This window comes from Bos indicus, chromosome 15, assembly GCF_029378745.1.
Source record: "Bos indicus isolate NIAB-ARS_2022 breed Sahiwal x Tharparkar chromosome 15, NIAB-ARS_B.indTharparkar_mat_pri_1.0, whole genome shotgun sequence".
Lineage (NCBI taxonomy): Eukaryota > Metazoa > Chordata > Mammalia > Artiodactyla > Bovidae > Bos > Bos indicus.
In genome coordinates, this window is record NC_091774.1 from 62,211,785 (window position 1) to 62,226,188 (window position 14,404).

Below are 14,404 nucleotides of genomic sequence, written 5' to 3' on the forward strand. Positions count from 1 at the left end.
TCTGAAAAGGTGAAATTATCATTTAGGAAGAAATTGTTAAAAAAACACATTTTGAAAACCTCAAGAACAGTATAGAATTTACCTCCTTAAAAGAGCAGGGCAGAAATCACAAGTGGGTAATAATTTGGTTCTCTCCACTTTCTGCCTTCATTTATTTATAAGGTGGTTGTGATGAGCATTAAATGAGTTCTGTCATATACAGCCCTGGAAATCATGCCTGACACATAGAAAGCATGCAACAATAAGCTATTTGTATTACTTTCTGATGTTTGCTGAATTAAGATAATTGTGGGAAAAAAATAGGAGGAAAAGATGGTGCTTGAAGTCTTATATCAAAAAATATTTTTCTTTTAATAGTACCAGTATATTAATATTCCTAGTTTCATGGTCATGTTTTTACCAGTTCATCTCTTTGAAGTTCTTTTAGGGTGAAGACTTCCTTCCCTTTTTCATTGAACAACCTCCGAGCTGCAGAAGGTAAATTTAAAATTTCAGTGCACCTGTAATATAGACACAAAAATTGACCTTGCATGTGGAAAGTTTCCAGCAGAGAAGAGAGTAAATCAAAGAAATCAAGGTGGGTCATTAACTACAACTAGCTCTACAGGACTGTGGGACAGTTGAGAGCTCAGTCCTGGAATCCATCAGATGCCTTTTGAATCTCATTCCTCCTCTTCAGGTGTAGGACTTGGGCAAATTATTTAAACTCTCTAAGCCTAAATTTCTTACCTGTCAAAGTTGTTGTGAAAATTAAGGGTTGATTATGAAATGTGCTTATTAGCACAGTGCCAAGCATGATCGACAAGCAATAAAAAATATATATATCATTATTGACTTTTCACTCCTCAACACGCCCCTGTGAAATGAAAGTCGCTCAGTCTTGTCTGACTCTTTGCGACCCCATGGGCTATACAGCCCATAGAATTCTCCAGGCTAGAATACTGGAGTGGGTAGCTGTACCCTTCTCTAAGGGATGTTCCCAATCCAGGAATCGAACCCAAGTCTCACGCATTGCAGGCAGATTCTTCCCACATTGCAGGCAGATTCTTTACCATCTCAGCCTCCAGGAAAGCCCCAACATGCCCCTATACTTTCCTATTTGTGGGTCTTTTGTTCTTGTTTCCATATAAAACACCTTTCTCAGCTTTTGCTGTTGAAGTTCTACTCTTTTCCCAAAGTTACATCCATCACCCAGTAGGTCCTCATCTCTCTCCACCAGAAGTGATTGCTAATAGCCCTTTAAGTCCTTTTCAAATAGGAATTTTTTGCCAGGTTAAACATTCAATAGTGATTTTTTTTTCTCCTCAAACAAACACTGAGCCAGCCTTGTTGATATCGAGATGAATGATACAGTTGCCCTGTTTCCTGGGAGGCTTCCTCCCTAGTCAGGGGGAGAGACTGGTCAGTAACTGAAGTGTAATATGAACTACATATTCATATATGTATGAACAAGTGGAGTTGTCAGAGGCACCTGGCCAGGGTGCTGTGAGAACACAGAGGAAAACAATAAACTCCTCCAGGGAAGCCTCAGCTAGGGAAGTGACATTTAGGGGTGGACTTTGATGAATAAGGACTTGCCTGGTGACTCAGACGGTAAAGCGTCTGCCTACAATGAGGGAGACCCAGGTTCAATCCTTGGGTCGAGAAGATCTCCTGGAGAAGGAAATGGCAATCCATTCCCGTATTCTTTCCTGGAAAATTTCATGGATGGAGAAGCCTGGTAGGCTACATTCCATGGGGTCGCAAACAGCTGGACACGAGTGAGGGATTTCACTTTCACTTTGATGAATAAACAGGTGTTCACCAAGTATAGGGTTAGGACTCAGAGAAGTTTTACATGGCTGGAGCTGGGTTTGTGGACAGGAGGTGGAGCCAGATAAAGCTGGTAAAGAAGATAGGAAACAATTAAGGGACCACTTAGGATGCCAGACTAATGAACGTGGCCTCTATCCTGTAAGTATCAGGAAGTCATTGGGGGTATTACGGCAGAGGAATGGTGCAGTCAGATCTGTTTTTTAGAAAGCGAACTGTCAGAAAAGTGGAAGGTGTGCTCAAGGTGGAGAGGTAGAGTTCATATAGTCATTTACAGTAGAGGTAAGGAGGTGAAATTGTGCAGAAGAGGAAGAAGAGCTAAACAGAATGATGGGGCATGACTGAAAGAATGCTGTTTTCTATTAAAATGTACTGTCTATAGTACATGAGTTAGAAGTGACTTTGTGCTCATCAAGAAAACCCAGTTGTATGAAAAATATTTCTCAATTTTATTTCCTTAGATGGCATAAAGAAATTTAAGCCAGTAATTAGGCTTCCATTTTTCTGAGAGGTCTTAGAAGGAAATAAGCCAGTGGGAATTCAGTCTCTGCTTCTCCTGTCACAACCCTGGAGGCTGATGGATTGGTGAGGACTGGGCTAGGTTTCTCATCCATAGCAGTTGTTGGGGTGGAGAGATGGGTTGGGGAGGGGGGACTGGAAGAAGATTGAGCCCCAATTGAAAGATTCGCTTAATTTTCTCCAGATGCTGCCCAAAGATTCTGCTACTTACCCTAGATCCAAGCATGACCTAAGGAGAGTTACCATCATCATAACCGGCTCCCACTCACATTTTCCTGGGAGAATTTTGGACTACTGTAGTATCCAGTTTTAGGACAACTGGGAGAAGAGAGTGAATAGGAAGTTGGCAGATTTTTCTTCCTTCCATCCTTGGAAACACTATTTTAATAATGCTGATATTAATTGGTCTGAGTAGCTGTGTTTGGAGAAGGTGATGGCATCCCACTCCAGTACTCTTGCCTGGAAAATCCCATGGACGGAGGAGCCTGGTAGGCTGCAGTCCATGGGGTTGCAAAGAGTCAGACACAACTGAGCGACTTCACTTTCACTTTTCACTTTCATGCATTGGAGAAGGAAATGGCAACCCACTCCAGTGTTCTTGCCTGGAGAATCCCAAGGATGGGGGAGCCGGTGGGCTGCCATCTATGGGGTCGCACAGAGTCGGACACAACTGAAGCGACTTAGCAGCAGCAGCAGCAGCTGCGTTAGAGATTAGCTGCTTCCTCTGTATTGAATTCCTCTAGCTAGTTCACATGCCAGCCAGCATCAATGGAGAGAAAAGAAAGGAACTGACTCTTAAGTGCCTAATAAGGAATGTGGACTTTGGAGTCAGATTGACTGGGTTCAAACTCTAGCCTTCTCATGAATAGGCTCTGTAACCTTGGAGAAGTTACTTAACTTGTCTGAGCCTAAAGGGATATGGTACAGATTAAATGTGTGAATACCTGTAAAGCATCTGACATATAAAAGCATCAGCAACATATTGTTAAAATGAACCATGCACTTCAAGCACTTCTTAGCTACTCTCTTGCTTAATTCTCCCACCCTTTCTGAGAAGCCCATTTTATGGATAATGAAACTGAGCCTGGAGCTTAATTAAGTTCCGTGCCCAAGGTCACAAAATTAGTGAGTTCAAAAGCTGAAATTCAAACCTAAAACTCTCTGGGTCTTTTTACCACAGCGTATAGCCTCCTGAGAGGGCATCATCATAGAATAACAGGGAAGAAACGGAGACTGAGACGCTCAGTGAGTGGTTTGGGATTTCTCTGATGAGTGAAAGCAAAAGTCCTAGAAATGAAATCCTCTGACTCTGACACCAGAAGTTAGGACTGATAACCACGTGGCTTTGATTTACAGAGAATCTAGAAAAGCAGAGTTTTATCTCCGACTTCACTCTCTCAGGACTGGTTTTTCCAATACTCCATGTTGCCTGCGAATTGAGATATCAACAAAATGGTCTATACCTATTATTTTTAAATGGGGATTATTATGCTTATTGTGTTAGATCTTCCTTAGGCTTTGCAGATGGAAGAGTCACCAGCAACAAAGATTCCCAAAACTGTCTAGAGTGAATTATTAAATTACTGAAGGATGGCATATATTTCCTTAAATTCTGTACAACTGTCCTCTCATATTGAAGAAGATATAATTTGCAAAAAGTTTATATCAAGTATTCTACCTTTGAACAGTTATCAAAGTCTATGGGAATAATTCTTATTTGGGTAAGAAAATACTGATCAAAAGAAAAATTACAATGTACTTCAAAAACATGATTACTGACACTTAAAAAGTGATTTAAAGTGGTCTTCAGTTCAAATAAATTCAAACAAAAGTGCTATAAAATTGTGAAATATATTTTTAATGGGAAAAATTTACATTTATAGAGTTGGTAGTTCAGAAACTAGGAGAAAACCACAAGACCTAGAAATCTGGGGGGAAAATATTATCATGTACACACATAGCTTATAAACTTCACAGAAAAAAAACTCCAGAATCATTATATTAACAATTGTTTTCTTATGTAGGTACATATGTATTTTGTGTTATAATCATCCAGGCACTTGAATGGAGTATACCTTTGCGTTTAGGCTATTATTTACCTCTCCAAAAGCTGGTGAAATCCAGTCCGGTTTGTTTCTGCTTCAGAATATTTAGTGACAAAATTTTTCACACTCCCTTTCCTTTCAGGGTCAACATATCTGGAAAAAACGATCCAAGATTAGACTGATATGTCAGTATACATTGCCATTTATCATTCAGCTTGTTATAGTATGTGAATAAATCATAAAGTTTTAATTTATCATGATTTACCCTAAAAACCAACAGTTAAGAAGCAACAGTTAGAACCAGACATGGAACGTGGAAAAACAAACCGGTTCCAAATTGGGAAAGGAGTACTTTGAGGCTGTATACTGTCACCCTGCTTATGTAACTTATATGCAGAGTACATCATGAGAAATGCTGGGCTGGAGGAAGCATAAGCTGGAATCAAGATTGCCGGGAGAAATATCAATAACCTCAGATATGCAGATGACACCACCCTTATGGCAGAAAGTGAAGGGGAACTAAGGAGCCTCTTGATGAAGTGAGAGAGGAGAGTGAACAAGCTGGCTAAAAACTCAACATTAAAAACCTAAGATCATGGCATCCAGTCCCATCACTTCATAGCAAATAGAAGGGGAAACAATGGAAACAGTGACAGACTTTATTTTCTTGGGCTCCAAAATCACTGTGGGTGGTGACGGCAGCTATGAAGCTAAAAGACACTTTCTTCTTGGAAGAAAAGCTATGACCAACCTAGATAGCATATTAAAAAGCAGAGACATTACTTTTCCGACAAAGGTCTGTCTAGTCAAAGTTATAGTCTTTCCAGTAGTCAGGTATGGATGTGACAGCTGGACCATACAGAAAGCTGAGCTCTGAAGAATTGATGCTTTTGAACTGTGGCATTAGAGACAACTCTTGAGAGTCCCTTGGACAGCAAGGAGACAAAACCAGTCAATCCTAAAGGAAATCAATCCTGAATATTCATTGGAAGGACTGATGCTGAAGCTGAAGCTCCAGTACTTTGGCCACCTGATGTGAAGAACTGATTCTTTAGAAAAGACTCTGATGCTGGGGAAGATTGAAGGCAGGAGGAGAAGGAAATGACAGAGGATGAGATGGTTAGATGGCATCACTGACTTGATGGACATGAGTTTGAGCAGGCTCCAGGAGTTGATGATGGACAGGGAGGCCTCCTGTGCTGCAAGCCATGGGGCTGCAGAGTCAATCACAACTGAGCAACTGAACTGAACTGACCCTAAATAATATGCCTTTCTTTAAAAATAGGGTTTCAAATACTATCACAATTAAATATTAAACTTCACATTTATACTATGAATAGTTTATATAAGAAAATAAATTTTCAATATCTGAATCCTTTTCCAATAATGTTGAACACTCAAGATGTGAATTTATCAACTTTGAAGAAAATGAAGAGATTACATTAATTTTGCCTTTGATGTTTTAGTCATACACTGTTCATATTCGTATGTTACTCAGATACTGTTTCAGTATCAATCCAAACCTAAAATGTTTTTAATTAAAAATTAATAATGATGATCATATAAAAAGAATTGGAATACACATTGTTCAAATTTTTAGGTAAGACAGCGTTCTGTAATTTTAGAATCTTTATATTATATTAAAGATACAGTGTTTAAATATAGCTATTCATTCAGTCATTGATTTGAAATGTAATCAAATATAAAATGTTATGTTAGTCACTCAGAAATGTCCAACTCTTTGCTACCACATGGACTGTAGCCAACCAGGCTTTTCTGTCAGTTGAATTCTCCATGCAAGAATACTGGAGTGGGTTGCCATTCCCTTCTCCAGGGTATCTTCCTGACCCAGGGATCGAACCCAAGTCTCCTGCATTTCAGGAGATTCTTTACTGTCTGAGCCACCAAGAAAGCCCAATCAAGTATAGACAATCATTAATTCATTTACTCATTCAACAAGCACTAAATTTGTGAGCCCTGAATCATATGGTGAATAAAATAGCTTAATAATCGATTAATTGAGACACACAGTTCCATGACCAGAGCAGACAGCACATATATGGATGAATAACACACCCCCTGTTCTCTCTCTCATGGATGGAGACAGAAGCAGATAATCACAGCACAGATAATGGCAGAAGCAATCCTGGTGAAAAGCCCACAGTAGTCAGAGCAACAGAGTTCAGAGAAGCTACTGGTAACTCAGAAGCAGAAGATATTAAGAAGAGGTGGCAAGAATACACAGAAGAACTGTACAAAAAAGATCTTCATGACAAAGATAATCACGATGGTGTGATCACTCACCTAGAGACAGACATCCTGGAATGTGAAGTCAAGTGGGCCTTAGAAAGCATCACTATGAACAAAGCTAGTGGAGGTGATGGAATTCCAGTTGAACTATTTCAAATCCTGGAAGATGATGCTGTGAAAGTGCTGCACTCAATATGCCAGCAAATTTGGAAAACTCAGCAGTGGCCACAGGACTGGAAAAGGTCAGTTTTCATTCCAATTCCAAAGAAAGGCAATGCCAAAAAATGCTCAAACTACCACACAATTGCACTCATCTCACACGCTAGTAAAGTAATGCTCAAAATTCTCCAAGCCAGCCTTCAGCAATATGTGAACCGTGAACTTCCTGATGTTCAAGCTGGTTTTAGAAAAGGCAGAAGAACCAGAGATCAAATTGCCAACATCTGCTGGATCATCGAAAAAGCAAGAGAGTTCCAGAAAAACATCTACTTCTGCTTTATTGACTATGCCAAAGCCTTTGACTGTGTGTACCACAATAAACTGTGGAAAATTCTGAAAGACATGGGAATACCAGACCACCTGATCTGCCTCTTGAGAAACCTGTATGCAGGTCAGGAAGCAACAGTTAGAACTGGACATGGAACAACAGACTGGTTCCAAATAGGAAAAAGAGTATGTCAAGGCTGTATATTGTCACCGTGCCTATTTAACTTATATGCAGAGTACATCATGAGAAACGCTGGGCTGGAGGAAGCACAAGCTGGAATCAAGATTGCCAGGAGAAATATTAATAACTTCAGATATGCAGATGACACCACCCTTATGGCACCAAGTGAAGAGGAACTCAAAAGCCTCTTGATGAAAGTGAAAGTGGAGAGTGAAAAAGTTGGCTTAAAGCTCAACATTCAGAAAACGAAGATCATGGCATCCAGTCCCATCACTTCATGGGAAATAGATGGGGAAACAGTGGAAACAGTGTCAGACTTTATTTTTGGGGGCTCCAAAATCACTGCAGATGGTGACTGCAGACATGAAATTAAAAGACGCTTACTCCTTGGAAGGAAAGTTATGACCAACCTAGATAGCGTATTTAAAAGCAGAGACATTACTTTGCCAACAAAGGTCCGTCTAGTCAAGGCTATGGTCTTTCCAGTGGTCATGTATGGATGTGAGAGTTGGACTGTGAATAAAGCTGAGCACCGAAGAATTGATGCTTTTGAACTGTGGTATTGGAGAAGACTCTTGAGAGTCCCTTGGACTGCAAGGAGATCCAACCAGTCCATTCTGAAGGAGATCAGTCCTAGGTGTTCTTTGGAAGGAATGATGCTAAGGCTGAAACTCCAGTACTTTGGCCACCTCATGTGAAGAGTTGACTCATTGGAAAAGACTCTGATGCTGGGAGGGATTGGGGGCAGGAGGAGAAAGGGACGACAGAGGATGAGATAGCTGGATGGCATCACCAACTCAAATGACATGAGTTTGAGTGAATTCCGGGAGTTGGTGATGGACAGGGAGGCCTGGCATGCTGCAATTCATGGGGTCGCAAAGAGTCAGACACTACTGAGTGACTGGACTGAACTGAACTGAGAGCAGAATTTGGGCTTCTCTGGTGGTTCAGCTGGTAAAGAATCTGCCTGCAATGCGGGAGACCTGGGTTTGATACCTGGGTTGGGAAGATACCCTGGAAAAAGGAACGGCTACCCACTTCAGCCTTCTGGCCCAAAGAATTCCATCCACTGTACGGTCCATGTGGTGGCAAAGAGTCAGACACGACCAAGTGACTTTCATTTCACTTCAGAGCAGAATTCAATTAAAATGGATCTATGTTTCATCATTCTAACCTGATTTTGCTGGTGAAGACAGTAAACAGTCCAACTCTCTTATAAATAACTTTCAGGTTAATGCAAGTAATGTATGCTTACGTATCATTAGCATTTATTTCTTTTAGAAGAGACATATTGCATGGGTATATTAAAAGTAGCACAGCAGGGCTTCCACCTTGCATAACTCTGGGACACTATTCACAGAGATTATGTGAACAGTGCCCTCTGGAGCTGGGCAACACAGTCACCCTGTAATTTTAGCCAAAACACTCCTTATTAAATCTTCTGTTACCAGTACCTACATATAGCTTGGAAAGAAGTTAAAGGAATGCTATTGATGATCCTGAAGAGAATTTTCTGAATCAGTGAAGAAAAATGAAATGATATTCAGTAGAGTTTTAATGTCAAGTGTATGCCAGCGTATTTTAATCATTTAGGAATAATTAATTCATGTAGTGGAGAAAGAAATGGCAACCCACTCCAGTAATTCATGTAGAGAACAAAGTGACTATTTTATTAACCAGGACACATTCTTCCATGAACATAGCAGAGAGTTTCACATACTCTTTACTAGAATAGCTGTCCAAAGTAATAAATCTCTAAAATTATGTCTGTATCACCAGATTGAACCATGTATTTAAAAATATAAATTGGTCAGATCAAATCTGTATATAATTTTGAGACACAAAGATAGGAAAGGACAGAAATTATTTGTTAGTTTTTCATGTTAAAAAAAAGTCATATATACTTCAAGAGCATTACCCTCACATTTTACATTTTAGTAGAATGAACTAATTATGAAATGAATGCGTCAAAGATTTCAATTTCAGGGTTGACTTTACTTTAGTCAAGATTAATTTTTTACTTTATCATCTATACAGGCAGTTCAGCGGACAGCCAATCTGAATGTTACTCATTGTTCAGTGATGTATGAAGTATCTTTAATCAATGTGAAGAAAGTAATATTAAAGTATTATCAGCAGCCTCAAATATTCTAAACATATCAAAAGAAAGGTCAAGAGGTAATATCACTGCTAATAATGTTAGAAACAATGTGTTTAACTCATTCTTTACATGAGAGTTTGCACTGATCTGTGATTCCTTTTGTCATAAAACATTATGAAAATATAGAAGGTGAGTTTTCTCCAATGTTGGAGAAACACTGGCTGTTTCGGAAGATTTTATTCCAACCTTGTAACATAAGTTAAAGTGGAAATTGATGCTTTTCTAGAGTGGCACACTTTTAAAATGCTATTCCAAGGCAAGAATATAGATTATGTAAAGCTATGCTTGTTCATTAAATATTCGAAAGGTGTAAATCTAAAGAATTGTCTGTAATAATAACTTAAATAAATAATGTAAACAATAACTAAATACAAACTTAAATAAGAAATTATAAAATTACATTTAAGAAGCAATTAATGAGCTCAGTTATTTCAAAATACATTAATGAATGCAAATAACAATGCTAACTCAAAATAGATATTGATCAGAAAACTTTTTCCATCAGAGCTATTTATTTGCAACTCGTTACATTCTCCCATGGCCAGCCTGAATCAATAGTGCTCAAATTCAGTTCCTGATATAGGAACTAAGTGAACCTCTCCATAGAGCAACTAAGCCTGTGTGCCACAGCCACTGAGCCCACACTCTAGAGCCTGAAAGCTGCAGCTGCGGAAGGCCGCATGCCTAGAGCCTGTGCTCTGCCAACAGAGGAGCCACCGCCGTGAGCGCCTGCGCACCACAACGAGGAGCAGCCTCTGCTCTCCACAGCTGGGGAAAGTCCACCAGCAGCAACAAAGACCCAACACAGCCAAAACGAAATTCAGTAAATAAAGTAAAGAAATGAAAGGAATCTTAGTGTCTATTTTTACTCTGCCGACTTGAAAAAAAAGCACAACCTGAGAGTTGTGAGCTAAGTTTTATTTGGGGCAAAATGAGGATGATAGCCCAGGAGACCGCATCTCAGATATCTGAGAAACTGCTCCAAAGACGTAGGGGGACAGGTCAGTCTATGTGGGATTCTGGTGAAGGAAGAATACTGTAATCAAGCACATATTTTTTTGCAGAAGGTTATTGCTAGTCATGAGGAGCAGATGTCATTATGAACGATTTTAGTGTTTTTCTAGATACGAGATGAAAAAGAATTATGCTCATAAAATCATCTCCTGAAGATGGCTATCCGAAGACCTGTTCTGCCAGTTTTACCCAGAGCTCAGAGTGTCTCGTTTCTGCTCTCCACCCGGAACTCCTTTCACAGAGTGTTGAAAGTCAGCAACTGCAGCCACTCATGATTTAATCCTTGTAGAGGTAGACGAGGATTAAAGAGGTAGACGATGGAGAAGGCGATGGCACCCCACTCCAGTATTCTTGCCTGGAACCTCCCATGGACAGAGGAGCCTAGTGGGCTGCAGTCCATGGGGTCGCTAAGAGTCGGACATGACTGAGCGACTTCACTTTCACTTTTCACTTTCATGCATTGGAGAAGGAAATGGCAACCCACTCCAGTGTTCTTGCCTGGAGAATCCCAGGGACAGGGGAGACTGGTGGGCTGCCATCTATGGGGTCGCAGGGAGCTGGACATGACTGAAGCGACTTAGTAGCAGCAGCAGCAGCAGAGGTAGACGCCAAGTGCCAATTGGTAGTTGACACTTTCAGATGTCAATACAGAAGCCTTTTAATGGAACAAACACAGAATTTTCCCGGGAGGGAAAAAAAAAACCAACTCCTTCATTCAAGAAGACTAAAATCTGTAGAAATGAGAAAGTATGCTTGATGAGAAATATGAACAAGTTATTCTTACTGCATTTTCTGCCCAGGTGAGATGTCTGGACTGATTACAATATGGGCTCTGGCTTTGTTCTTGTCTCCATTCCGCAAAACTCTGAGTCTCACAGGGACATACTGTTCCGGTGCCTTATGGATGGGTTTCTTCATGGGAGGACTGTTTGGAAGAAGCAGTCCTTTTATCGGCCAATCAAACTCCTTCAGAAAGAATGACAAGAAAATTGATAATAAGTGAATAGGAAGAATCATTTCTGTATATTTTAAAAATAAGCACACTTGCTTATACCTTTAATCTTTTATTCATTCATCAAACATTCATCATCATGTATTGGGCACCGGAGATGTTCCAGATGATTCTAATTAATGTTTCATTTTAACAAAGAGGAAAGATGTTAATTTTTTAAATGCATGAACAACTTGTGTTGTGTTACTACACGAAAGACTTTTTCCCTTTCAGAGAAACATCATTCTGGAAATACAGAACTGAATTAACTTGGAATTGTTTTTTTTTTTTTTTTGCTTCTGTATAAAATATCTCTAGTCAACATGAAAAAAGGAAGAATGTATGAAAAGTGGTTTCACAACCCAAATAATATCTTAAACTAAATCTATTTGGCAAAGAAGAATATATTTGGAAGTGAAAGTGTGAGTTGTTCAGTCCTGTCTGACCCTTGGACTGTAGCCAGCCAGATTCCTCTGTCTATGGGATTCTCCAGCCATCTCATCCTCTGTCGTCCCCTTCTCCTCCTGCCCCCAATCCCTCCCAGCATCAGAGACTTTTCCATTGAGTCAACTCTTCGCATGAGGTGGCCAAAGTACTGGAGTTTCAGCTTTAGCATCATTCCTTCCAAAGAAATCCCAGGGCTGATCTCCTTTAGAATGGACTGGTTGGATCTCCTTGAAGGCCAAGGGACTCTCAAGAGTCTTCTCCAATACCACAGTTCAAAATTCTTCAATTCTTCGGTGCTCAGCTTTCTTCACAGTCCAACTTTCACATCCATACATGACCACAGGAAAAACCATAGCCTTGACTAGATGGACCTTTGTTGGCAAAGTAATGTCTCTGCTTTTGAATATGCTATCTAGGTTGGTCATAACTTTCCTTCCAAGGAGTAAGCGTCTTTTAATTTCATGTCTGCAATCACCATCTGCAGTGATTTTGGAGCCCCCAAAAAATAAAGTCTGACACTGTTTCCACTGTTTCCCCATCTATTTCCCATGAAGTGATGGGACCAGATGCCATGATTTTCGTTTTCTGAATGTTGAGCTTTAAGCCAACTTTTTCACTCTCCTCTTTCACTTTCATCAAGAGGCTTTTTAGTTCCTCTTCACTTTCTGCCATAAGGGTGGTGTCATCTGCATATCTGAGGTTATTGATATTTCTCCTGGCAATCTTGATTCCAGCTTGTGCTTCAATTTCTCATGATGTACTCTGCATATAAGTTAAATAAGCTTGAAGTCAAGTAGAGTGAATTTTATTTGACTGAGAACTATGTCTGTTCCATGCTTGGTAAATAGTTTTTTTTTTTCTTCTGCAAACATTTCAAGAAATAAGAGGACCCTTAGGCTGAGTTATTTTGAAATACATGGTCAATTTATATCATTTTATGTAATTTAGTTGCCTTAGTCCTTTCTGTTCGGTTTACAAGCCAAGTCAGGGTTTTGTTGGACTATAGTGACTTTGTTCACCCAAAATCTACTGTTCCTGTTTAAATGCCTGGAGAACTGTGAGGTAATCCATTTTCATTCCCAAGATCATTTAGTTGTCAAATTCTAGACTATTGATGGCACTATGGTGAAGAGGTAAGGAACCCTCCTGCCAATGTAGGAGATGTAAGAGACTCAGGTTCGATCCCTGCATCAGGAAGATTCCCTGGAGGAGGACATGGCAACCCACTCCACTATTCTTGCCTGGAGAATGCCATGGACAGAAGAGCCTGGGAGGCTACAGTCCATCTATAGGGTCACAAAGTCAGACAAGACTGAAGCAACTTAACACACACAGTAAAAATGTTATTGTTTTAAAAGGTATGTGTTAAGAGGAACATGGTTAACTTAGGTTTCCTAATATAACTACCATTCACCATTTAAGTCAATTAATTAATTAACTGAATTACTCTACCTGTATAAGACGAGATGACAAGAATACACAGAAGAACTGTACAAAAAGATCTTCATGACCCAGATAATCACGATGGTGTGATCACTGACCTAGAGCCAGACATCCTGGAATGTGAAGTCAAGTGGGCCTTAGAAAGCATCACTACGAACAAAGCTAGTGGAGGTGATAGAATTCCAGTTGAGCTATTCCAAATCCTGAAAGATGATGCTGTGAAAGTGCTGCACTCAACATGCCAGCAAATTTGGAAAACTCAGCAGTGGCCACAGGACTGGAAAAGGTCAGTTTTCATTCCAATCCCAAAGAAAGGCAATGCCAAAGAATGCTCAAACTACCGCACAATTGCACTCATCTCTGCTGCTGCTGCCAAGTCGCTTCAGTAGTGTCCGACTCCGTGCGAACCCATAGACGGCAGCCCACCAGGTTCCCCTGTCCATGGGATTCCCCGGGCAAGAACACTGGAGTGGGTTGCCATTTCCTCCTCCAATGCATGACAGTGAAAAGTCAAAGTGAAGTTGCTCGGTCATGTACGACTCTTAGCGACCCACGGACTGCAGCCTATCAGGCTCCTCCGTCCATTGGATTTTCCAGGCAAGAGTACTGGAGTGGGATGCCATTGCCTTCTCCACATGCTAGTAAAGTAATGCTCAAAATTCTCCAAGCCAGGCTTCAGCAATATGTGAACTGTGAACTTCCTGATGTTCAAGCTGGTTTGAGAAAAGGCAGAGGAACCAGAGATCAAATTGCCAACATCTGCTGGATCATGGAAAAAGCAAGAGAGTTCCAGAAAAACACCTACTTCTGCTTTATTGACTATGCCAAAGCCTTTGACTGTGTGGATCACAATAAACTGTGGAAAATTATGAAAGAGATGGGAATACCAGACCACCTGATCTGCCTCTTGATAAATCTGTATGCAGGTCAGGAAGCAACAGTTAGAACTGGACATGGAACAACAGACTGGTTCCAAATAGGAAAAGGAGTACGTCAAGGTTGTATATTGTCACCCTGCTTATTTAACTTCTATGCAGAGTACATCATAAGAAATG

General features: G+C 40.2%; 1 protein-coding gene across 5 annotated transcripts in view; it reads right to left on the minus strand.

The window, feature by feature from the left end:
- Positions 1 to 14,404, minus strand: part of DCDC1 (doublecortin domain containing 1) — a 477,553-nt gene that overhangs the window by 62,343 nt on the left and 400,806 nt on the right. For all 5 annotated transcript variants that reach the window (XM_070767614.1, XM_070767612.1, XM_070767611.1 and 2 more), the window contains 3 exons: positions 11,253 to 11,434; positions 4,431 to 4,529; positions 401 to 500 (listed from right to left, as the gene is read on the minus strand). In XM_070767614.1, coding sequence (XP_070623715.1) covers positions 401 to 500; positions 4,431 to 4,529; positions 11,253 to 11,434 — 381 coding nt within the window. The remainder of the gene's footprint in view (positions 1 to 400; positions 501 to 4,430; positions 4,530 to 11,252; positions 11,435 to 14,404) is intronic.